This window comes from Doryrhamphus excisus, chromosome 11, assembly GCF_030265055.1.
Source record: "Doryrhamphus excisus isolate RoL2022-K1 chromosome 11, RoL_Dexc_1.0, whole genome shotgun sequence".
Taxonomy (NCBI): domain Eukaryota; kingdom Metazoa; phylum Chordata; class Actinopteri; order Syngnathiformes; family Syngnathidae; genus Doryrhamphus; species Doryrhamphus excisus.
This window is the reverse complement of record NC_080476.1, coordinates 11,678,625-11,705,390: the sequence shown is the minus strand read 5'-3', so window position 1 is coordinate 11,705,390 and position 26,766 is coordinate 11,678,625. Positions and strand designations below refer to the sequence as shown.

At 40.7% G+C, this 26,766-nt stretch overlaps 1 protein-coding gene across 1 annotated transcript; it reads left to right on the top strand.

Moving 5' to 3' along the window:
* Nucleotides 1–21,343: 21,343 nt before the first annotated feature.
* On the top strand, nucleotides 21,344–26,688 carry sap30l (sap30-like). The gene is made up of 4 exons (XM_058087119.1): nucleotides 21,344–21,954; nucleotides 24,094–24,216; nucleotides 24,527–24,625; nucleotides 25,917–26,688. The coding sequence occupies exons 1-4, from the start codon at nucleotides 21,769–21,771 to the stop codon at nucleotides 26,043–26,045; spliced, it is 537 nt and encodes a 178-aa protein (XP_057943102.1). The 5' UTR covers nucleotides 21,344–21,768; the 3' UTR covers nucleotides 26,046–26,688.
* The last annotated feature ends 78 nt before the right edge of the window (nucleotides 26,689–26,766 follow it).

The window sequence follows — 26,766 nt, the reverse complement described above, 5'->3', positions numbered from 1 at the left end:
CCTCACAGACTCATTCGTGCCACAATATGCCATTTTATAATGTGGTCGGCTTACATATGTATAAATGTGTTTTTCCTCTAAATATAGTACTGCTGAAATGCAGTATATGGGACCTTTTAAAGAAATTGGTGTGCCGGCTGTTGATCCATTCGGCTTCATTGGAGCGTGTCGTCAACAAACAAACATGGAGGGCACTGACCAACAAAACCAAATAATTTCCGACAACTACAATGAAAGAAGGCCCAATCAAGCGCTAAGCTTCTCAGCACTCGGGGGGGGGGGGTTGGCTGAGGTTATTTTCTAGTTATTTCAGCAAGGACGTAATAATTTGATCAGCCAGAGAACCTCAGGCTGTACATAGCAAAACAAGCTTCTTTTACTACACACGGCCCAACAAGATTAGCTGTGGTGATTGCATGTATTTGATGTACTGTGAGTATACTGTATATGATGCTACATCGATGCATGCACCACTGCTCTCCCTTTTTTAGCCCTGGCAGCAATGTGAATTAGCATGAGATGTTAGCCCATGTTCCACAGCGCTAATGTTGCGCTTCCTCCTTCCAGGGATTTTTCCCGCAGAGCTAAATTTGCCGCCTGACTAACGTATTCCTTCGCCAAGGCCGTCACATATTGATAAGAGCTTTCCTTGCAAACACTTCTCAGTGAGGCTAATGTGGCATTTGTGATGTTCCGCGTTCTGAATGAGGCCGAGTCATTCCTATACTATACTATACTATACTATACTATACTATACTATACTATACTATACTATACTATACTATACTATACTATACTATACTATACTATACTATACTATATTATACTATACTATACTATACTATACTATACTATACTATACTATACTATACCGACACGCCCGGCCAGGGGATCCGTTCCGAAGACGATCCATCGGGGTTAATAGGCGTCACAAGGTGCCGTGATGAAGGAACGGGAGAATTGATTAGCTGAATAGGAGGGTGGTCCACATGAAAGAAGGTGTCCTCCGCTGGTGGCGCGGCTGAACTAATAGAGGCTGACATGTTTTATTGCCAGGCCCAGCATGGCGCCTTGTAGGGCAGCGCTAAGGTGCCGCACAGAAGCTGAGGAAGGAAGCAACATTGATCCTGCGGAACTGAAAGTATTGTTGTGTCCCAGTACTCGTGTTGTACTTGTTAATAGGACATTTTTACACTTTTTAGTTTACTATTGAAAGGGTTTAAGTCCTTTCATTCATTCATTTTCTACCGCTTATCCTCACGAGGATCGCGTGAGGTGCCGAGAGGCGGGGTACACCCTGGACTGGTCCCCAGCCAATCACAGGGCACATATTGACAAACAACCATTCACACTCACATTCATACCTATGGACAATTTGGAGTCGCTAATTAACCTAGCATGTTTTTGGAATGTGGGAGGAAACTCAGAGAAAACTCACGCATGCAAACCTCACACAGAGATGGTGAGGGTGGAATTGAACTCGGGTCTCCTAGCTGTGAGGCCTGCGTGCTTTCCACTCGCAAATAAACCGATGCTCGGTCTTGCCAATGTTAAAATTACGGATGATATTGGTTAGTGTGTGTGTGTATGTGTTTGGCTTTTCTTGTCACTTTCTGTGACTTTTTCACACAAAATCACCGTTTCTGCCGATCTTTTCATCTATTAATTGGTTAATGTATTTTTACACTTATAATTCATTCATTCATTCAATTTTTCCCACTTCCTCACGAGGGTCGCGGGGGTGCTGGAGCCTATCCCAGCTGTCTTCGGGCGAGAGGCGGGGTACACCCTGGACTGTTGGCCAACCAATCACAGGGCACATATAGACAAACAACCATTCACACTCACATTCATACCTATGGACAATTTGGAGTCGCTAATTAACCTAGCATGTTTTTGGAATGTGGGAGGAAACCGGAGTACTCGGAGAAAACCCACGGGGAGAACATGCAAACTCCACACAGAGATGGCCGAGGGTGGAATTGAACCCTGGTCTCCTAGCTGTGAGGTCTGCGCGCTAACCACTCGACCCCACACTTGTAATTCTCCAAAAAAAGTATTTTACTTTAAATATTTACATTTTTTGTATATACGATATGTACAGTAGTTTGTGGTTAAAAGACAGTAAACATGCTATAGGCATAGTCATAGGTACTGGATGAGCAATGGCTGCCAGCTGTCAAGCAGCCTGTGCGGGAGCTCTCCAAGGTTCCTAATGAGGCAGAAAAAGCAGTGATGGAGCACAGGTCGCCCGGAATGACCTCATGGAAGGGCAGCCCATCTGGACTCCATCAAAGCATCTCCATCACCTGCTTGTGATGATGCAGGAGTCCGCTTGTGTGCACTTCAAACAAGAGCTCCCATCTTGGAAGTGGAGGAACTATTTGTGTTTGTATACTTGACTAGTGTAAACATGCAGCTTATGTAAAAGGTATAATACATTTTGATATGTTGACACTGTGTTTCAGTGCTGGGAGCTGTCATCTGACCAGGAGATTACTTTACAGCCGTAAACAAACTAAGGCTCTCAGACTGGCGGCAATGTGACTCAGACGTGGAGGTCCAGCTTAGAAGATGTTGAAGGCTCTTAATGTAGAGATTAGTGATGGATATTAGTATGGATCACCTTTAGAACTTTAGAACCTTTGAACTCTGGAACATTTTGGAAGCATCTTCTGTGCCGCTTATCCTCACTCCTTGGGTATGCTGGAGCCTATCCCAGCTGAGATATCCCAGGTGAGAGGCAGGGTACTTAAGGCCCCCCCCCACGATCTCAGAAGTACATCACTGCCGTGAGCATAATAAAACCAGTCACTTCCTGGTAGTGTAATGGTACAGCTGCTCCCTTTTCAGGAAGAGTGTGAGAGTTGATCACTTTCTAAATATGTTTTTAACATAAGCAGAGCCCTGTAGACATGAAATAACATCCCTATAGTCATCCTTATATTCTTAATATTCATTGTTTACAACTCTTATGTTGCAGGGACTCCAGACGGCCGCTAGCTAGTGGGCTTTCAAGCTAACTAGTCTCGAATTTATTTATTTGAAACTTGAGAATTGGAGGATAACTCTATTGTTGCACATGCCATGGCCGACTTTATGACATCATACACTTTTAAGGTAAAGTAATGTAAGGTAATATGGTATGAATGTTTGAATGTCCATATTATTTGTCATTTATAATTACGATGCATTGTTTTCTGTATATAAAACTACAATTCTTGTGGGAAAAATTGTTTTGGCTTTTGTACGTTTCATTTTTTGGTGGGAGTAATTAATGAAAAAAAAAAAGCAACATACACTTTTGTAATATATGGCGAATATTTCCTCAATCTGGGCTCCTAACGACTGAATAGAGTTGTTAACCACCTTCATAACGACAGAGGCAGGTGTTAATGTGAACAATCAACCTTTCTGCAGGAAAAAAACTGAAAGATTTGACCCAGTTTGTCCCTCCAGTAGGTCCCCGGTGGGCCAAGTCTGATGCTGCGACACAACCGCAGCCGTGACTTTCCATTAGTGTGCAATAAGGCAGCCGTTTATAGTGTCCGGGCCCCCGTGGAGAAGCAGGTTAGCGGTAATTATTCAACCGTACGTATGAATGGAGGCAATCCGGGCGGATGCCTGTAAAAAAGGATGCCAGATATTCCCTTTGGCAGGCTACTCCAGTGACATTTTATCAACTTGAGTGACCTCGGTGTCACTACAAATGTGTTCCCCAGGAAACTTGTCAGCTTACATCCTAACCTCAGGATCAGATCGATACCTCGGAATGTCCTGTAGGCATTTTATGTCTCAGAAATGTCCTCCTTAGCAAATGTGTCCCTGCAAGGCCAAGTCCGAAAATGGTCCTCAAACCGTGGACTGGTGGCCAGCCAATCAGAAGGCACATATAGACAAACAACCATTCACACTCACAATTTGGAGTCGCTAATTAACCTAGCATGTTTTTGGAATGTGGGAGGAAACCGGAGTACCCGGAGAAAATGCACGAGGAGAACACACAGAGATGGCCAAGGGAATCAAAGTCGGGTCTCCTAGCTGTGAGGCCTGTGTGCTAACCACTTGTTCACCGTGCAGCCCCACAGTAGACATTCATTCATTCATTTTCTACCGCTTTTTCCTCACGAGGGTCCCGGGGGTGCTGGAGCCTATCCCAGCTGTCTTCGGGCGAGAGGCGGGGTACACCCTGGACTGGTCACCAGCCAATCACAGGGCACATATAGACAAACAACCATTCACACTCACATTCATACCTATGGACAATTTGGAGTCGCTAATTAACCTAGCATGTTTTTGGAATGTGGGAGGAAACCGGAGTACCCAGAGAAAACCCACGCACGGAGATGCAAGGGTGGAATTGAACCCTGGTCTCCTAGCTGTGAGGTCTGCGCGCTAACCACTCGACCGCCGTGCCGCCCCCCACAGTAGACATAATAAGAGAAAATAAGACATTTAAGACCTAAATAAAACATATTATGAACTCACACATACTGTATAGACCAGGGGTCAGCAACCCGCGGCTCCAGAGCCGCATGTGGCTCTCCAGCCTCTTTGTTGCGGCTCCCTTTGCAATGCTTGAATATTTTTTAGCACCCGTGTGGTGAAAATGCACGTCTTTGTTATGAGTTTACAAAAATCCAACTTTGTGTGAGACCATGAATGCATCCTGACTGAGTTCTGACTGGTGACTGAATGAGCAGACAGGATGCTATCCAGTTCTCTCTGACAGGTTAACATAAAGGGAAATGAGTAATACTTTGAGTTATTTGAGTTATTAATTATTATTAATGAGTTATTTGACGATTCTAAAAAATAAATTAGAGCTCATTTAAAAACAAAAGTTTATCTCCAGTACTAGCAAGAGTACTCCAACTCGTCTTTTTTTTCCCCTCCAATGTTGTTTTAAACATACAACGTTTTGCGGCTCCAGGCTATTTTTCTTTAGTGGGCAAGTGGGTGAAATGGCTCTTTTCATAGTAAAGGTTGCCGACCCCTGGTATAGACAAACAACCATTCACACTCACATTCATACCGATAGACAATTTGGCGTCGCCAATTAACCTAGCATGTTTTAGGGAGAAATTTATTCATATATTTATTCATATTTGGATTATTTTTAATGATTTTGTTTTAGGTGCCTGCAGTCCGCTTGCAACAAAACCCAAACGCCCCAACAATGACAGCTGACAGGTTGAGAGGCATGTCACGGAACAATAACTGAACATTACATGTTTTTTCTCTTAAAATTACCGTAATAAAACTGTCAAAGTTGAGCACTGCCGCGGTGATTCGTACTGTGATTTGGAAACGCTCAGCTTTATCCTTTCACTTGAAATGTCATCCATATAAGAACAAAAATAGGCTTCATTGGAACGACACAAATGTAATGGAAAAATGTCGATGACGCTTTGGGCAATTTCTATTTCGGCGAGGTCAATACGCGCTATAAGGAGCAGGAACAGTTAGCATCTAAATGGCGCCGCAGTGACACATGGAAGGTTGTTTATGACGTGTGAGTGTAAATACAGCAATATGGGAGGCAAAGGAGGCAGCATCTGGAGAACATCTGCTTCTGGAGGACTTATTAATTATTGAGTTAAATGTCAGTCAGGCAGTTGAATAAGCAGCTGGTGGCGATAACAGCATAACGCCATCTTCATGCTGCTTCTGGAAAGTTTCAAAGCAAGTTCTGCAGCAGTTCGACAACAAAATCAGACTATTTTCCCGTAGAAAGTCAGCAAAATATGGCTAATGATTCCTATCACCAGGTTACCAGGAAGAAATATCACCTGATATTTGATGGCACAAGAACCTTGTTGATTTTGGATAGTGTTTGGCGTCCAGGGAATGTTCCCGGTCTTCAAAAGCCCTTTCCTATGAACCTTGTCCATTCTGAATGGGATTTGATGTCCACACAGGAGCTGTGGACCAGTCAACCAATCAGAGATGTTATTTTAAACCACAAAGGGTTGTGTTTCTTAGAAAAAAAATTCATTCATTCATTCATTTTCTACCGCTTGTCCTGGACCCTACACCCTGGACTGGTGGCCAGCCAATCACAGGACACATATACTAGACAAACAACCATTCACACTCACATTCATACCTATGGACAATTTGGAGTCGCCAATTAACCTAGCATGTTTTTGGAATGTGGGAGGAAACCGGAGTACCCGGAGAAAACTGACGCATGCACGGGGAGAACATGCAAACTCCACACAGAGATGGCCGAGAGAATCAAACTCGGGTCTCCTAGCTGTGAGGCCTGCGTGCTAACCACTTGTTCACCGTGCAGCCCCACAGTAGACATAATAAGAGAAAATAAGACATTTAAGACCTAAATAAAACATAGAACATGCAAACTCCACACAGAGATGGCCGAGGGTGGGATTGAACTCGGGTCTCCTAGCTGTGAGGTCTGCGCGCTAACCATTCGTCCACCGTGCAGCCCAGAAAAAAAAAAATTGTACCTGAAACGGTGTAATGAGGGATGGATTAGCAATAACATGAACTTGGTTGAGGTTGTGAACAGGGATGTCCCGATCCGATCTTCAGGATTTAAAGGTTGGATAAAATTCTCCCACGACATTGATTGATTGATTGATCAGTACGGGATGGGATCGGCGAGACTAGAATAAAATGGATGCACACGTCCCTAGCACTAAATCAGGTCATCAAACCTTAACCTTATGCATTCCAACACAGTATTTGGGACCAAATATGAAGTCAAAGAAACAGCATAGAAGAAAATAGCACACATACAATGTTGCGTTCAAAGACCGTTAAACATGCAAAACTTTTTTTTTGTGTAGGGGAATGCCAGGATGATTGCCATATCAGATATGAACGGTCATATCGGTACATCATGACTGATCGGGGACATCCCGTTCTTATTAGTGACAGTATTCTTGTTAAATAATTGATGGACCCCTCCCTCACAGAAAAGACGCCACAAAGTGCTAACACGTATTTTGACTGACAATGTCACATTACGCTATCTGTATATTTCCGCCGGGATGCTTCAGTGGTTAAAAAAAAAAAAAAAAACATAAAAAAAAAACTTAAAAGCGTCGCATTCACCGCAGGGCTGTCAGCAATAACGACATGGACGCAGACAGCTTCTTTAAGCACAGACAATTTCACACATGAGAGATTTACATCCCAGCAATGTGAAAGCCATCCATCGCAAGCCTCTCAGGTGGAAAGGCATCAAGTCAAACACACACACACACACACATGCAAGGTATGTATGGGGATATCGGTGGAGCCAGCGTGGATGATGAATAAAAATAAAAATGTGGTGGGTCTCCCATGTAGGAATCGTTACTACATTTTGGTTGCAAAAGTCACATATCTACACTCGACATACTCGTTCCTGATGTAATGGAAATCAATAAAAACATGTATTCATTCCAAATGTCCTTAGGCATTTTAATAATTTCAAAAAACATGCCGGCATGGTGACGAGTGGTTAGCACAGAGGCCTCACAGCTAGGAGACCCGAGTTCAATTCCACCATCTAATGTGTGGAGTTTGCATGTTCTCCCTGTGCATGCGTGGGTTTTCACCCACATTCCAAAAACATGCTAGGTTAATTAGCGACTCCAAATTGTCCATAGGTATGAATGTGAGTGTGAATGGTTGTTTGTCTATATGTGCCCTGTGATTGGCTGGCCACCAGTCCAAGGTCTACCCCGCCTCTCGTCCGAAGACAGTTGGGATAGGCTCCAGCTCCCCCCACCACGACCCTCATCGGGATAAGCAGTAGAAACTGAACAAATAAATGTCTTTGTAGTTACAGTGGACCAAATAGGCGGACCATAACGGCAAAACCGTAACATAAACATCAAATATGTATTGGGAGTTTTCAACAAGTCTATTTTGTAACCATGCCCTAAATTAGAACGTAATGTCAAAACATCACATTTAATCATCATTTCAACGCTTTTTTTTTAATTATGACTTTGCGACTTCTCAACAGGCAGCATTTTTTTTTAACCACTCAGTGTCTTGAAAAGCGCAATAAATTGAATTTTTATTCTCATATTAAATGTTATTCATGGCTGAGGTTTAAGTGCTGGAACAATTATGATAAAATGTTGTTGTTTTTTTTTTTTGCCAAAAACCGATCTGCCAATATTGTCCTACTCTCAATTTCCGATACCGATATCAGCCGATACCGATATGATTAACATGACATATCTCCTGCGGTGGAATGAACACATATGTTGTATACCGGTTTTCATGATCGGGGGAAAAAAAATCAGATACCGATATTAACTGATATTACATTTTTATGCTAGTATCTGGCCGATAATTATCGGACATCACTAATTACAATGTATATCTTGCAAATACAATAGAAATTGCGTAAACAAACATGAATTCCATATTAAAAAGCTGGTTAATACGAAAAAAAAACGCAACTCTACCATATAAAAATGCAAATATGCCCCCTTGAGGATGTGCGCAGTACACCTGTACATAGTGCCATACCATGTTACGTATGTGTGTGTACTTTGTATTTGCTGGCATATTCTTTGCCTCTCGTAAGCGCTCGCAAAACAGACGAGGTAATTCCTCCGACCAAATTTAGCTCGCAGAGAGTCGCTTGATATGCAAATGTATCTCGCTACGCGCCATTAATGTTTCATGGCGGCTTGGCTGAGGTAGTGGCGTGCGCACAAGCAGGCCCGACACAGCATGAAATATACATTACATTTTTTTTATTTTCTGGTACAGTATGTGTGAACTGCACGTCTACGACTTCATGAGAAGTTGACCTCTCGGCACCAATATTGTGACCCACGAATTCCGCCTAGCAACAAGCGTCCATGCAAAGGAGTGACTAACAGTAAAACAAGTGTATCTTATGGTTTTGTATTATTTATATATTCCATTCACTGTTTATTACTTATCACTATTACTAGTGAAGTGTTCAAAACTCACATTATTATTCCAACTAGCGTCCTGCCTATGCCAAAACTAGTAAAACTACTTATGCTAACATTCAAGTCTGTGCTCTTGAAGCAAATTAGATTTTTGTTTTTTAAATCAAACTTGTCACTATCGATCCAGTTTAAGCTAACAGGAACGTTCCCTCCCCACATCAGCCACAGCGTCACAACCCATTCCTGCCTCGTGTTCCAGTCGTTTAGACTAAATATCCACGGCGGCGTGGAGCACTCACACCATCCATCATACTTAGAAAAGCATATTAGCTTATGTTTTTGTGCTGCCGGATGAATTATTCAACGGGCTATTTGTTATCTGGACTGGATGTGAGCGAGGACGATGGATCGTGTCCAAGGCCGCAATGTCTCTCCTACTTCTTCTTCTTCTCGCAATTATTCAGAGTTCTCAGGATATTTAGATTGTGGTTTTAGGATGTTTGATATCAAACAGCAGAACAGCGTTGGTCATCTAAATTTTTTTTTCCCGACTACTTCATTTGTCAAAAATGACTTAAATGTTAATAACAGAACATTAAGCATCCACTAATCGTTTTTGCCTCGTGTTTATTCAGCTGCTCGCGATGGTGTTGTCTTTAGGAATCGTAAACAAATGTGGCTTTCCAGCACAAGCCATTGCTATAGCAACATAAACAGAGAGCTTATGTGGCATACAGCAACGCCCATATAAGGAAGTCCACCTCTCTGTGACATCACAAAGGAACAGTTTTACCACGCCTCTTGAAACTGAGCGTTTTGACCCATCCTGAACTTCTTTCAGGGCTCACTTCCAAATGCTGAAACCTTATTATCTGATACTTTGGCATTGTTTAACACGAGAATACAACATTCTAACTACATTTATAGGTCAGAAAAGTGGAAAAATCTTTAATGGTAACCACGATGGACGATGGATCATGTCCAAGGCTGCAACGTCTCTCCTACTTCTTCTTCTTCTCGCAATTATTCAGAGTTCTCAGGATATTTAGATTGTGGTTTTAAGGATGTTCGATATCAAACAGCAGAACAGTGTTGGTCCTCTAAAAAAAATTTACTACTACTTCATTAGTTGAAAATGACTTAAATGTTAATAACAGAACATTAAGCATACACTAATCGTTTGTGCTTCATGTTTATGACAATATGCACAGAATATTTTGACATTGTTAGCCAAAAGTAAAATGGAAATGGATAGAATTGTTACATTATTGAAGTATCATGATGAAAAAATGAATAATGAAGTACGATTTCATCCTGGACAGGATTATTTTATAACAGTAACAGCATCCTGTAAAATTATTTGGAAACAATCTGGAAACAATCGTTACCTTTTGTGTCCGCCTCCGTCGGGAAGCTTATTGAACGCTTTCTGATTTGCACGTGGTGTCCAAACATCACAATTGTTATCACTGGCACATATTTTAGTGAGTGCAAGGTTTTATTTGCTACTTTAACACTACAAAAAATTGCTGATTTGGGAAACATATCATCACAAATAAGTATATTTTTTAACTGGACAGTATGCAACAATTGCACTTTTGCTTTGGATACTTTTTTAACTGTGTATTTTCTTCTTAATTTATTAAGAATACTAGAATACTATGTTACATTAATGTATATAACATTATATGTAACATATATATAACATTAATGTTATATAATGATACAATGTACAATGATATGTATCTCACATATACACTTAAAATACAATACACTTACAATATCTATTTATATATACTATATATATATACTATATATACTATATACTTAAATACACACACACACACATATACATATATATGCAGCATACATACACATATTCATATATACATATACATATACATATATACACACATACATACACAACACCTCATTACTACACATGTCTGAAAAGGAGCAGGAAGAAGTAAAGCAAAGTGTGTTTATTCCGTCTACCCAGGCTGCTTTGCTAGCATTACTATCTTGTATATTCCAATTGCACGTAATAAAAGGAAATAATTGTATTACTTTGTTGATATTGTTACATTATCTTATGCTGTATTAAATATTGTTAGCTTGTTGTATGTATGGGAAAAAAATCGCAAACTCATTCAAGTGATTTTGAAAAAAATCGGTATTGGCGTTCCTGGCCCGAAATTAACTTGGTGTTGGATCTATTGGGAGTGAAACTGATTTATGCGTGACAGTTCCCCAAATGAACATTGAGTTGTTCAGAAATAACTGACTGTATCTTCTACTTCTTCGACCTTTGTTGACCCCTGTGTATTGCAACAGGCCAACAGGCCAACACATTATTCCCCCTCCGGCATGATTCTCCTACATGAACATGACTTAGCCAGAGCGTGCTCAGAAACGTGATGAGCGTCTGGTACTCCAACACCCTGCAAACAATCCAACCTCCTCATCCTCCATCCTCCAGCTTTAGTCCTTTTTTTCCTTCAGCCCGCACATCTAATGCTGCTTTGCTCTCTGCTATTCCGCAGTGAGGCTTCAAAAAGCCCCGAGCAGATCCCTAATTTATTTTATTGCTGCCTCGGTAACTATTTACTCTCACTACCAGCTGGATGAAGTACTGTAAATCCCCGCAGGGTGAAAGCGACCGCCGTGGAGCGAGAGAATAAGACCAAGGCGAGCCCTTCTAAGATCCGTTTGTCATCATCCCTTTTTTTTTTTTTTTTAAATGGCATTTCTATGCATGCTGCCTTTAAATCACACGGCCCAACAGGAGACTGAGAGGATTCCAAATGGGCCTCGCAGGAACATCCTGTGCATGGTTTCTTTGTTTTACAGCTATAAACCTTCATCCCTTCGCTGCTTCTATCATTTGGAATTTTGCACTCCCCTCAGATTTTACCACTCCGACCCCTCCTGTGTGTTGATGTATTATATTTTCCCGACACGGAGTCGCATCAGCCAAAAAATGCATCATGAAGAGCTATAGCTATTCCTTCATTTAGCTATTAGAGATATAGCCATTATGAGCCAGTTCTATAGGTGTAAGCAGGGGCGTCACTTTTATTTCAAGTTTTTTTTATTATAAGTTATTTCTGAGTACAGGGGGGAGGCTTAGCACCCCTAGAGATGCACAGGATATGAATGAATGTAGTAGACATTCAAAAAAAAAAAACGAAAAAAAAACGGGATATAACTTTCCCACTTTTGGACAGATTTATGATATAATAATCATTATTATATTATTAATTAGTCTATTATTATTACTATCATCATACTACTTGCAGTAGTAGTAGGCTAGTATTTGCCTGCTTATTGGCTTTCTTATTAATCTCTTTTTGCCCTATTATAGGAAATTAGCACATGTTAAATTAGTTAAATTATACATATACTCTCTATATTTTGATATATGCATCTCATCTGACTGTAAATCACAGCTAAATTTACTTTGTTGAAATAATGACACCAAACATTGATGAGAAATTACCTTACATTACATTACCTTAACACTGCATGAAGTCATGAAGCCAGCCATTGCATGTCCGACATGTTGTACATCTTGTATAATGACAATAAAGGCCATTCCATTCCAGAGTGGGAAAAAATGTTATTTTCTCATTCTATATGGAAGTGGTCCGTTTTGGGGTTCTTAAGTTTAGAAGGAATTGATGTGCGGCTAGCTTGTTAGCTTGTTAGCTCGCTAGCTAGCGGCTGTCTTGAGTCCCTGCAGCATAAGACTTGTGCAATTTGATGTAAACAATGAATAACAGGAGTGTAAAGGTGACTAGAGGCGTGTTATTACATGTCTACGTGGCTATAATAAAAATAAACAACGTATTTACAAAGTCATAAACAGATTTTCAATACTATAACTACGAAAATATTGAAGTGATTAACATTGAATCCTATATGGTGGAAATTCATTTATCTCTGCATGATTGCACTTGCTAATGTGTATTTTCAGGTGTAGCGAATACAGGCTTAAACCGAACTAATGACATAATTCAGTATGGCAATATTTATTTTTTTAATTGAGCTACTTTTAATACAGTAAATTGGCACCTGGAAAAAGGATTATTCCCAGTGAATTTTGCCTAGCAACAAATACCCAAACAAATAATCCTTCTTTTCATTTTTCTTGCCTGCAAAAATATAATTTGTGAAGTTTTATTGTAAATTGCATTCTTTGTTTACTATTCATCACAATTCCAGTCATGATACTATTTCAGGTTAAAAAAAAAACAACAACAACAAATAGGTACGCGCAGACAGACATGACGTGAGATGTAAATGATGAGGACAGCGTCACAAACAATTATTCACTTTCCCGCACGGGCAGCCCTGCAGACATCTTTTGTCACACACAATTCCGACTTTTATAGTACCCGCTCCGATAATCCAATTCAGATAAATTTTCCGAATGCTATTTCCACTCTGAAAAAAGGCGTTGCACCAAGAGATATGTACTGTATGCATGATTCATTCTAAAGTAGAGATGCTGTGAGGGGGAATGCAGTGTTTTTATTGAGGGGAAGATTGGAAATAGAAGGTTTTTTTTTTAAAGCTGTAATCTAATTTTGCCAACCTTTGTTTTGCTGTCTCATTTGGAACTAATTAAATTCTCCTCAACTGTATTTTATTTAGTCTCTGATGAGGTATTGGCTCATTAGCGGCTTCCAGTGTTCTTGAGAAACAATGGAGAACGGTGCCTTTAAGAAGTCCTCTAGGCGGGACAGAAGTGGTCAGCTTCTTGAGTCACCAGAGTCTTCTATTAAAAAGTAAATCATGAACAATTTTATTAATTCAGATTAGGTTCCAGCTTGGCACTTTTTCAGAAATGTTTGACAAGAATGGGAGTTTATTTCTGTAATTCGTCAGGACAGAGAGGTCGAGGTTGTGCCTTTAAAAGAGGATGCACCACATCATGTTTGGTTGCTCTTGGAAAATAACCAGAAGTGAGACAAGCATTTATCAACTTTAAGGTAAAAGTTCCAACGGTATGAAACATCTTTGAGGATTATTGCAGCAAAACTGGGCTGCACGGCGGTCGAGTGGTTAACACGCAGACCTCACAGCTAGGAGACCAGGGTTCAATCCAACCCTCGGCCATCTCTGTGTGAGGTTTACATGTTCTCCCCGTGCATTCCAAAAACATGCTAGGGACTCCAAATAGTCCATAGGTATGAATGTGAGTGTGAATTGTTGTTTGTCTATATGTGCCCTGTGATAGGGTGTACCCCGTCTCTCGTCCGGGGACAGCTGGGATGGGCTCCAGCACCCTCCGTGACCCTCGTGAGGAAAAGTGGTAGAAAATGAATGAATGAATGTGAGTGTGAATGGTTGTTTGTCTATATGTGCCCTGTGATTGGCTGCCGACCAGTCCAGGGTGTACCCTGCTTCTCGTCCGGGGACAGCTGGGATGGGCTCCAGCACCCTCTGCGACCCTTGTGAGGAAAAGCGGCAGAAAATGAATGAATGAATTAATTAATTAATTGATTGATTAATTAATTAATGCAGTAAAACTGGGCATATATGTTTGATTATATTAGACAGGTCATAAATATAATGTTGGCTATATGCTCTGTAGTGGATGTGAGCAGTATTAGATTGGTGACGGCTGATTGGCTGTAAATTCATGATTGTTTGTTGCCATTTTTTTTTACAAAAATTCCAGTATTTCAGAAGCACAGATTGATTTTTATAAAATATTATAATATGTACTCAGTGCTAACATCAAGCTATAGAATACTTCAATGCTATATAACCTCTGCTTTATTATATGACTTATATGAAACTTGAACAATAACTAAATCAATTGCAAAAAGATTGGAATCTTTTGAAATGTGGTGTGTACCTAAAATAATAAAGGTATCCTGGAAGAAAAAAGAAAAACCAACAAAGAATTACTAACAATGGCAAATCAACAGAGAAAGCTGTCGGTGGATATTACGGAAAGAAAAAACATGTTCTTTGGCCACACAATGAGACACAGACTCTTTCATGATCAACTCCTAGGAGGAAAAATAGGAGAAAAAAAGTCAACCAAGAAGCAAGTACAAATGGATTGATAACATCACCACATGGAACAACATCGGCCACCACGGCTGCAAAATAGCAGCTCAACAGGTGCTACTAGCTAACCATGACCATGAACCAAGATGGAACTGATGATTATGAAAAAATACTGATTTTAGAGTGAAGGAGTTGATTGACGTCGCAGATACATTAAAGGAGACCTACTCTATTATGCTTATCATTTGTGGACTCCTGCAGAGCAGCTATACACGATAACCAGCACACAAAGCTTTCTAGTTCTTCCAGAATCTGCACCTATTCAGCTGCTTTTCCTTAGATTTCGTGGTTCCCGCGATGGTGTCGTCTTTAGGAATCGTAAACAAATATGGCTTTACCGCACAAGCCATTGCTAGGAACATAAACAGAGAGCTTATGTGGCTTACAGCAAAGCCCATATAAGGAATTCCACCTCTCTGTGACATCACAAAGGAGCAGTTTTACTACGCCTCTTGAAACTGAGCGTTTTGAGCCATCCTGAACTTCTTTCAGGACTCACTTCTAAATCCCGAAACCTTATTATCTGATACTTCGGCATCGTTTAACACGAGAATACAACATTCTAACTACATTTATAGGTCAGAAAAGTGGAAAAAGCATACCAGGTCCCCTTTAATGGTAACCACCCTAAAATTTGAAAAGAGAAAAATACCAAAGATGATATAGTGGACCAAAAAAAATCACACATAATCTAAAACTATGTCTGACCTGAGGGTGCAAACTTGTCCACTGCGAAGAGCCAACTCCCCACTGAGGAGACGGGAAACCTGGTATAGGGTTGGACGGGGTGATGGGGAGACGGCGCTCCATCTGGTTGCTAAGTGACGTGTATTCTGACAGGCGGGTGTTGACCGTGTCACGTCAGCTACCTTGACGGGTAGCGCCGACTCACCCACTGTCATCTTGTGATGAGATAAAATGATGGAGCAGAGTGTGTGTGTATGTGTGTTAGATAGACAGGCCTGAGAGAGATAATTACCATCCACAGATGCCCCCCCGAGAGAGAGAGACAAAGACAATGAGACAGGAATAAATTGAAATAAATGAAGGAATTCGAAACGAAGGCAGGGAAGGAAGAAAGGTGCTACGTTTCATTAGACGCTATCAGGATATATAAAAAAAAGGAGTCATATACTGGGCAGGTCGGGGCACCTGCTCAGCCAGGTCTGGATTCCTTTGGGTCCCTTTTAAATTTAAATGCTCGTAGGTGGCGAGGAACGTCAAAGGCGAGAGAGGGGTGGGGGGGCTTACAGGGATTCCGAGTGCTAATGTTAGGAAGCGTGGGAGGAAAAGTGATGGCCAAGGTCAGGAGAGCGGGAGACTGACAGCCCACTAGCCCCCATCCAAGGTGTCCTCTGAGAGGGAGTTATGCTAATGCTATATGGATTCTAAATGCTCCACTGAACATGGGATGTTTCCTCAAATCCCCATGTGGTTTTAAAGCTATCCAATGGATGAAATTACGTGGCACTGGCCGAGCGTGGGTTGCAAATGCCCACACCGAGTCGGCATGTAGACCTGTAGTGCGCCCCTTGGGGGCCCCCAGTCCAGTGTTTTGACGTCTATTTCGACTTTGAAATTGAGATCTTTTATGCCCACAACTGTTTTCTCCGAACATTTGTATAACTTTCTTTGAAAAGGTGCCCCCCCACAATTTTTTTTTTTTTATTTCATCTAAGTTCAAACCATGACTTCTAGAAATAATTCCTATTTGTTCCCCCTAATTTTGCGCCACCCCAAATTTTTAAGTTGTTTTAGCATGCCAACTGTTAGCATGCATGGTCAAATTAGGCTGTTAAAATAGCCTACTTATTTCTACCAACATATAATGTAAAATTGTGACTGAGGAACTTGGGGGATTTATTTTCTCACTTTGCTATCGCTATATGTTAGCATGGCAACTGTTAGTATGTTAGCATTTTGAACATTATCATTTGTATATAGGGAATGTTCCTTAACAATTTTATTCACATTCTACCAGGACACTTTCTCTACAATACTTCCTCAATATTAGCATACCAATGTTAGCATGGCAACTGTTAGTATGTTAGCATTTTGAACATTATCATTTGGATATGGGGAATGTTCCTTAACAATTTTAGTTCTTATAACTTAAAAAAAAAACTTGAAAAAAACCCTGAAATGTGATTTTTTTTTTCAGTTCTGACCATGATGACTTCAACTTCTACCACTATTTATTTTTTCTTCCTTCGAAATGATGCACCATCCCCAAAATTTTGCACCCTGGGCAGCCACCCCCTTAAACCTAGACCTTTACAACTCTTCTGAATCTTACATCCATTTTTTTTTTCTGGAACCTTATTGCTACATTGTATTTTTTGTTTTTTCTCTTAATATTGCTGTACTTTTTTAGAAAATTGCACACCCCCTCAAATTTGTTGCCCGGGTTGACCTTTAATTTCTTTTTTGAAGTCCTGACCAGGACTGCAGAGGGTCAAAGTGTTCCAATCAACACAGTGGTACCATTCTATCATGGTCATACGCCGTCTCTTACTTCCATGACCGATGCAGCAGGTCATGGAGTGTGGAGAGGTGTGGAGGACCACCTTGCTATTGCAAAGGAGGAAATCGATCAGAAGGCCGAAAGAACACAGTGGACAAATTTGCTATGCCTGACACTGCAGCGACCAACGTCCAGATGTTGTGTCTTCAGATTTATTAGCTCCATCTTTGGCCTCTGTAGATATTTCACTCGGGTGAACGCATTAACAAGGACTGATGTTTTAACGATTCCTTTTTGTCTGCGGGTTATCCGTTAGGTTACCGATTTTTTTTTTTTTTTTTTAAAGAGGGTGATGGTACGTATTTAAAGGGGCCGACAACCTTATCCTGCATTTCTCTTCATTGTCCACATCGACAAGTAGAAACCTTTGAAGACTTTACTTCCATTCCATTAAACATGCTGAAAAATGATGAGCATGAGTGGAGACTTTAACCTCGTGTTCACAGCGGGTCATTGATCACCAATAACTAAGTGCTATCACAGAATGGACAAATCAATTCCTATTTTATCTTTCCGACTGACTGATGGAGACAGAGAATAAAGACACCTTTCATGTATTAAATGATTTCAACCGTCTGAAGCGCCATCCGTCTTCATCGTGTTACATCACATCTGCCTCTTTGTGATCTTTTTATTTTCACACACTTAGTTGAGGTCTTGCAGTGCTCTACTTTGACCACTAGATGTTGATAAAATACAGGTTTTGTTTTCAAAATGTTATTAATGTTACTGTATCTGGGGTCAGCGTTCAAGCAGTGCATTTTTGTATATATTTTTATATACAATTGTATGTATATATTTTTTATTTGTTTTAATTTGAGACCACAACTACAAATACTGCTACTACTTCTTATAATTGGAACATTTTGTTACCATAAACCACGTACAAACAAATAAGTGTGTGAAAATGCTACATAAATTGCCATTGTGAAGATAATGGATAAAACATTTTATATATTCCACATTTGGGCTCCAGCAAAAGTGTGATTCATACGTTTTCTTCTCTCTGTGGGGATAAAATGCTATTTTTTTTTTAGCCTCCTGAATGACTAACTGGGTATTTTATCGCAACTGACTCCCACACTTTCATCATTTAACCTCCAGAAAATCTAATTTAGCATTCAGGCAGACACATCGTGTTCTGCTGAGCTTCTCCCTGAATATTTTTTTTTATTCTGCTGCCTGGTACAAAGCATGACCCTGCTGTCCCCAGGTTGTGTGTACTTGAGGGGCGGAGGGGGGGCTCAGACGGGCTCTTAAATAAAAAACGGCTATTCATTACCAAAAGTATATTTTCAACATCCTGCAGAAATTTAATATGAAAGCAGGAAGTCGGGGTGTAATGTCACTGGTTAATAAATTCCACCTTTTCTAAATATTTATCCCCGCTCGGCACTATGACAGTCACAAAGCGTGGGCCATTATCCCTGCTCTTTCACACTGACATCAACCGGGCTAAACAAGATTTTGGAAGACCTCGAGATGAACCTTTCCTGTTTATAATATCTACGAGGAAGCGAGCCGCGAGGTTCAAGGCTCTGGGTAAAATGATTCTACTTTCTTAAAGACTTTTGGACTCAAAAGTTAAAGTATTTAAGTACTTAATTTTCAGAGAGAAACTGGGTCAAACCCAGAGAACACTTGCTAGCTGCAGTAGTACATGAAGAAATGTCACAGAAAATTGCCATGCCAACCGTTAGCATGTTAGCATTTTATCTTTTGTCATTGGAAACACTATCTGGCGACAGATGTCGAATCCTTGATCATCGGGGTAGGCGCTTTCTGTTCAGTATTTTGCTATGTGTTAGCATGCCAACTGTTAGCATGTGTCAAATTAGGCTGTTAATATAGCCTACTTATTTCTACCAACATATAATGTAAAATTGTGACTGAGGGACTTGGGGGATTTATTTTCTCACTTTGCTATCGCTATATGTTAGCATGGCAACTGTTAGTATGTTAGCATTTTGAACATTATCATTTGGATATGGGGAATGTTCCTTAACAATTTTATTCACATTCTACCAGGACACTTTCTCTACAATACTTCCTCAATATTAGCATACCAATGTTAGCATGGCAACTGTTAGTATGTTAGCATTTTGAACATCATCATTTGGATATGGGGAATGTTCCTTAACAATTTTATTCACATTCTACCAGGACACTTTCTCTACAATACTTCTTCAATATTAGCATACCCCTGTTAGCATGGTAACTGTTAGTATGTTAGCATTTTGAACATTATCATGTGGATATGGGGAATGTTCCTTAACAATTTTATTCACATTCTACCAGGACACTTTATCTACAATACTTCCTCAATATTAGCATACCAATGTTAGCATGCCAACTGTTAGTACGTTAGCATTTTGAACATTATAATTTGGATATGGGGAATGTTCCTTAACAATTTTATTCACATTCTACCAGGACACTTTCTCTACAATACTTCCTCAATATTAGCATACCAACGTTAGCATGGCAACTGTTAGTATGTTAGTATTTTGAACATTATCATTTGGATATGGGGAATATTCCTTAACAATTTTATTCACATTCTACCAGGACACTTTCTCTACTATACTTCCTCAATATTAGCATACCAACAGCATCAGTAAAATCCTGAATGTTCAAGCTACACACTTTTTGTACTAAGTGTGCCCTCTTGTTGTATCTTAGCATGTCAACTTAGCATCTCATTTGAATTTAATTATATTTTCTCCTTCATTTTACCATTCATTCTATCATTCTTCACAACATCATTTTTATTGCAGTCTTATATCCTAAAAGACCCATTACAGTACTTTATTGGAAGCCAGGAACATTACCAAGAAGAAAATAATGCAATTTACTTTTCTCCAATGGTACTTTTTTATGGTGTCCTCTCTTTGCACCCTCCTTCTGCATCTTTTCATCCTCCTCATTTGTGTTGTGAGCTATTATGAGACCGTGATGAGGCAGAGAGTTTGCATTCACAGCCCAAATGTTACAGCAGATAAATGACAACAAACAAAAGGAGCATCATTAACTCTTGTAAGACGCCTTATGCATACTTGTGGGCCAAAATGTAGCATCACTAGTCAAAATGTTGGATTGTGGCACCCCTGTGTGGTCAAAGATAGCATTACATCGTGACATTCAGTGATGTTTGTTGTGAGCGTTCTATCAATTTTCATTTGGAGCATTATAATGTAAAATCCTTAATAATCTAGCATTGCGCTTTATCATCAAGCTACTGTTTCGCTATTTGGGTCTCATTTGTGACAACTGGCAAAACTAGCATTAAATTACCTTTAACATTACTCTTTTTTTTTCGCTGATTCAAAATGGAGTATCACAAGTCAAAGTGTTGGATTCTGTCGCCCCGTGTGGTGAAATATATAATTACATCATGACGTATGTCAACAGCAAAGCATGTGTGTATGGGATACATGTAGTTCTGGTAGTATTTTTAAACGTTTCTTCAGTTGTATTTTCAAGAATGCGTGTTTGATTAATAGGGGATTAGACAAATCAAGACGAGGTGATTACTAGCATGGCTAAAAATGTAAACATTGCATTGATTAACAGGCTGTTTAATGTTTTAACGATCATATATGCATGCTCTGTATAAATTTAGCGAATATGCGGAGGACTCTAATTGCTGAAAAGGGACATAAATTGGAATAGTACAATTAAATGTCCCTCTATATAACAACGACGACATCTTTTACATCTTTGTGGAAAACACTGCAACCCCACTAAAAGACCGGCGTTTCTTACAGCCAATCAAATAACAGAAGTCTCTCACTAACCCCGTCTTATTTTAGAACTGGCCAATCGTAGTCAAGGAGGGAAACTTCCGTCCCTGACACTCAAAGCACCGGCCATTGTACGGACGCTTCAGCGAAAGCTTGGATTTAATCTGTGAAACTCCACATTTGTTTGACAAAAGTTGTTTTGTGGAGTTTTGCCTCTAGTCCGGAGCCGTTCGGCGTCGCTGCCATATGCAACAAAGCTGTTCATCAACAAGGGATTGTTGGTATTCTGGCGCATCCACCTTGCGTGTAGGCTAGCTCGCGAGCACCCGGAGTTAGCACACGTTAGCTAGCCTTCAAATCTAATGGGCAACAGCAGAATCATGTTTTTAACATTGGCTACGTTTGGAAGAAGTCAGGATTAAACATCTAGAGGTCTATAAACATTCAAAGGAGAAGTCTTTTTTATTAAGTCAACTGATTGTTTTTACTACCTGGGCTAATCCTCGCGGAGTCTCTCCCAAGGATGAATGGCTTCAGCACCGAGGAGGACAGCCATGACGGTCCGCCAGCCCCTCCGTTTTACGGCCAGAGCTGCTGCCTGATCGAGGACGGCGAACGCTGCGGCCGATCAGCTGGAAACGCCTCCTTCAGTAAGAGGATCCAGAAGAGCATTTCCCAGAAGAAGCTCAAGCTAGACATCGATAAGAGCGTACGTGACTTTTTGATACTCGAACTTTCTCACTTTGAAACTGGGTGTTAGCTACTTCACTCTCCGGCTGACAGCTAATGCTAAACTAGCATGGATGCGGTGAAGAGTCACAACTTTTTGCGTCGTGTTACGTTTTGATATCTATGTATATGTGTTTATAGTCCCATAAATATTTTTATTTGTGGTGTTTTTTTCGACATTTAAGCTCTAATCTTAACCGAATGAAAGAGTTTGAGGAGCTGTGCTAGCGTTAGCCGCATTAGCCCTCGCATGGGACAACCCACCGTCATTCAAGTTTGGGGGAGTTGGCAGCAGGACACCCGGCAGAATTTCTTACACAAAGTAACTTTTTTTTACTAGGAGCACAATGCCCCCAACTGAACATTTCAGGAGTGCAAACAGAAAATGTAGAGGCACACACCGAAATCGCCTTACAAAGTAAATATTCACATTTCCTCTCACTTTCACTATATAACTGATAATTACCATTATCGTAAGTATCGCCCTCTTTGTCTATTTTCTTTCTTTTTAGGAGTTAAAGTGGATTGACAAACTAGCTCATTTGCGTTGTCAACTACTGGACTGAATTATAGATCATAAGTTTGGCAGCAACAAAACTTTATAAAATAAACCGGTGACATAACCAACTACAGTTGATGCAATACCAACACGCTTGTTTTGGGGGAAGATTTTGCCATTGTGTGAATTTAATTTGATGCCTGTTTTAGACTAACACTTATACATGAGAAAGTAATTGCTCAATAATATATATTGAAATCTAGTCCTGTGAACAAACGTAGAAATCTGTCCTGCTGATGGGTATTAAAGTATACATTAAATGTGCTGGCTTATGATACTATTAAAACTACTTTAACAAAAACAAAGGTGAGGTTAGCTATCGGTGTTTTTATAAGTATAGCTTGCTGCCGCCAGACAACAGACGAAATGAGAGTCGGGTAGTAAGGGACACAGTGCGTGTAAAACATGGAATCTTGTGGAAATTGACACCCCCCCCCAACAACTGTATGTTGAAATGGCTTCAACTCCTCTCTGAATGAGCATGAATTGAAACTAGTTGGGTTAGCCTACCACCACAGCTCCATAAAATCCAAAGGGAACACCCTGGGTGTTTTGCATGGCCTTACTATGACAATCACAGAAAAAAAAAACTCCTCAAATGTTAGCGTTCACTTTTTCACCAAAACCCTGAAACCGATTGGATCAATTTTTCTTCATGAATGTGTACTTTTGTGACACCAGTACATTGTCAAGTGAATTGTTGGCAGTCTACACAAAGACATCGCCAACCATAGGTCAGGCATGCATATTATGTTTCCAGTCCTTTTTTGTTGTAGGTCAGTGTTACCAGGGATTGTTTTGATATGAAAAATTGACCTCGGTATGTGAAACCCTTTTTAGAAGGACTGTTAACCAGTGGTCTCAGTTTTTGTCCGTCCCCCACCCTGCTTAATTGAAATACTGTTAAGAACCTTACATATAGTTATATATTTACCCATAGAAACCACTGTATGAGTTGCTGGCACCAGCATTCTGCAGACATTCATCTGATTATCAAAATAGATTCATGACTTGGCCGACCATCTGCAACAACTTAAAACAATTTCCACATTAAGTTTACTCACGGCCTCCTACGACACCTCACCGCTATTTGACAAGCACCGCTGTAAACATACAGAGTGAAGGTTTGTAATGTGATCTGAACACAACATGGAGTGTTTTGGGAGTCAAGTGCGCGTATGTGCTCTGCAGTTCAGGGTCACATTTGTGCTTCTTTTCCTAAACTGCGGCGTTCACGTGGAAAAACTGAACCGAGAACCTCTCTGCAGACCAGATGCTTTCCAGACCTGCAAACTTTTAAGCACATATGCTTCATCACGCAAGCCATGTCGGAGGAATAACATGCACACAAAAGGTCGCAGGAGGACATCGCTAAAGGAACATTCCAGCAGGCGTTTAGCTTGAGCACATATATACACATTCAGCCACAATTGCTACCTTGTTACTTGTTGACTAGATCCACTAAACTTCAATTACTGCTTTTAAGTGTGCATGGCTAAAAAGCTAGTTATGTCTGTGTGAACTGCACTTTAACTGATTTATACCTTTCTATTTTTGTAGGTGCGTCACTTGTACATCTGCGACTTCCACAAGAACTTCATCCAGAGTGTGCGCAATAAAAGGAAGAGGAAGACGAGTGATGATGGCGGGGAGTCCCCAGATCATGACGTAGAGGTGCCAGAGGTAACAAATCTAATATTGTTTTCAGCCACTTTTCTATTCAGGACAATAAACCCTTATGTGCAGGATTGTGGTAGCTATGCAAATTTTGTAACTTAGTAGCTTAAACAATGTGTCCTTCCAGTGATTGATGTGGTAGCTTGGACGACGTTTCCACGGCAACAAAATATACAAACTGGACGTCCAGTTTTCAGCACCCTTTGTTGGCTAGGGATTCACTGTAGTATGAGAGTGGTTCTACCAACAGAACGGTCCAAAGAAGTGGTACAGAATGTTGGGCACTAACAGAGCGAATCTCCTCCTCTGCCTCCAGGTGGACCTGTTCCAGCTCCAGGTGAACACGTTGCGGCGCTACAAGCGACACTACAAGCTGCAGACCAGGCCCGGCCTCAACAAGGCCCAGCTGGCTGAGGTAATGAGGGCACCACTTCCACAATCACTACACTTTTGCTTTGTTGACAACTGAAGGGTGCAGCTTCAACAACTTGATAAAATGTAGTGAGATAGTAAGAATTTCAATTCTACTTTCTCGATGGTCCAGAAACCATCAAGGGAACTTTTTATGGACCACACATTTGTCATCACTTGTCTACAGTTTGATGTGAGGCTTGAAATGGTATGAAGTTAAGATGTTTGAAGGTTCCTTACAGACATGTAATGAAGAAAGAGCCAGAATGTATATTGTCACCTAGTAGATTTAGCTAGCCAGATGCTTTCCTGTTTTGCAGTAAGTACAGTTTCTGGTTCTATGGTTATCATCACACATGTCCTGTCATCACAAAAACAAAAACTTTAGCTGCTGAGTAAGCTGAAGTCTATGTTTGGACTTTTGAGGCTACTTTAGTTTCAGTTTTTACAAATACAGTCATCCCTCACTATATTGTGGTTTTTCACTAATTAATAAATGATATAAAATGTTTGTGGTTGAAAGAACCAAAAAAAGAGGGGGGTACTTTTGAATCTTTGCACCACCGTGATATTAACGGACCTTCAGCCATGTTGACATTGACCTCATTATAGGTGTTCCGCAACTGTCAACTGCGGCCCTGCAGTCCTCATTTACTTTGACATACGCGGTGTTGCAGCTCCTACTCGGCTGTAATTGCTCACTGAGAGATTGTTAGACTAATTTGCCAAATCGACAGGTGGACCTTATACAGCTGGCCCCAGACATTCTCATGAAAACCTCCTGTATGCGACGTGGGCCTTGGGTGGTGGTAGAATAGGGGCGGAGGCATCGGATGTGAGCAGTGGATGAATGAAACCCGGGGCCCGCAAGTTGAACGTTTCCCCAGACTCTCTACGTCTTAACGAGGCCCTCACATCATTAATAACGTGGCAGTCAACAGCCGACAACCAGTCACAGCTGTCCCAGTGTCCCTGTCCCATTCAGGAAGCACAGGGTGCTTACTAGCGTAGAGTGTTTACTTTAAAACACTTTTTTTTTTTTCATTTAAAGCTAAGCTTTGTCTGCTCAGCTTGGGCGGTTCCTTGCACGCTGTCGAGAAAATCTTCGAAACACCTTCTGAAATTGCAGCTTACAAATAGCCAATAAACTAAACAAACACCCATCTAAGTGATTTATTTCAATAGAATGAGTTGAAATGTGTGTCCACAAGACCGTGTACCCGCGTCTTGAGCTAAACTAGGCTTGACAACCGGCGCTTCCGTTTTACATTCTTCCCTGTCTCCTCTATCTGCAGACCGTGAGTCGCCACTTCAGGAATATTCCGGTGAACGAGAAGGAAACGCTGACCTACTTTATTTACATGGTAAAGAGCAGCAAGAGCCGCTTGGACCAGAAAGGGGACAGCAGCAAACCGCTGGACTAAATAAAAAAAAGCGCTAACGTTTTCAACCTCCCACAGCCCTCATCAGCCACCATCTCCAAGCAAACCAAAACCTATTTGGTATCCTTGGAGGACTTTCACTAGATAGTCACAAATGATCCATGGACATCCTTGTCTTTGCGACCGAGCACCAGGACTCTTTGTCTCAGTCGCCACAAGGACTTGATCACACTGTTCGATAGAAGCGCTGCCTTAAGAGTTAACTCGTTTAGGGTTCTCAACCTTTGATGGAAGACCTCCCGCAAAGAACGTCTGGTGGATCAGATCAAGATCAATGTCTTACCTACCTACATGTAGCACCCAAGGACCAGATACCAAAAGTACGTCACGTACGCTAAAAAACGTCTGTAACGCAGATTCGAGTTTTTTTCATCAAAGGACTATCCATTGAAACAATGCCACCATGTCAGGAAATCAACCGAAACCTGTAATGAACATTTTATGTCAACAGAGGGCGCCACTAAGCTATATAGTTGCCATCTTCAGCGTCCTTTGTCTGATGATGAGCATCCTACTTTTACACAACAGACTCTTCCCAAGGGTTGGGAGCTGCTTTTATTTTATTTCTCCTTTAATAACCCCCACCCCCTTTTGCTTTAGTTAACAAGTTTTGTTTTTTTTTAAACAGCGATTAGCAGAGGACACCCGTTTATCTTGACATCCCACATGTAAGTATTTAAAATTTCAGCTACACGTCGAAAGT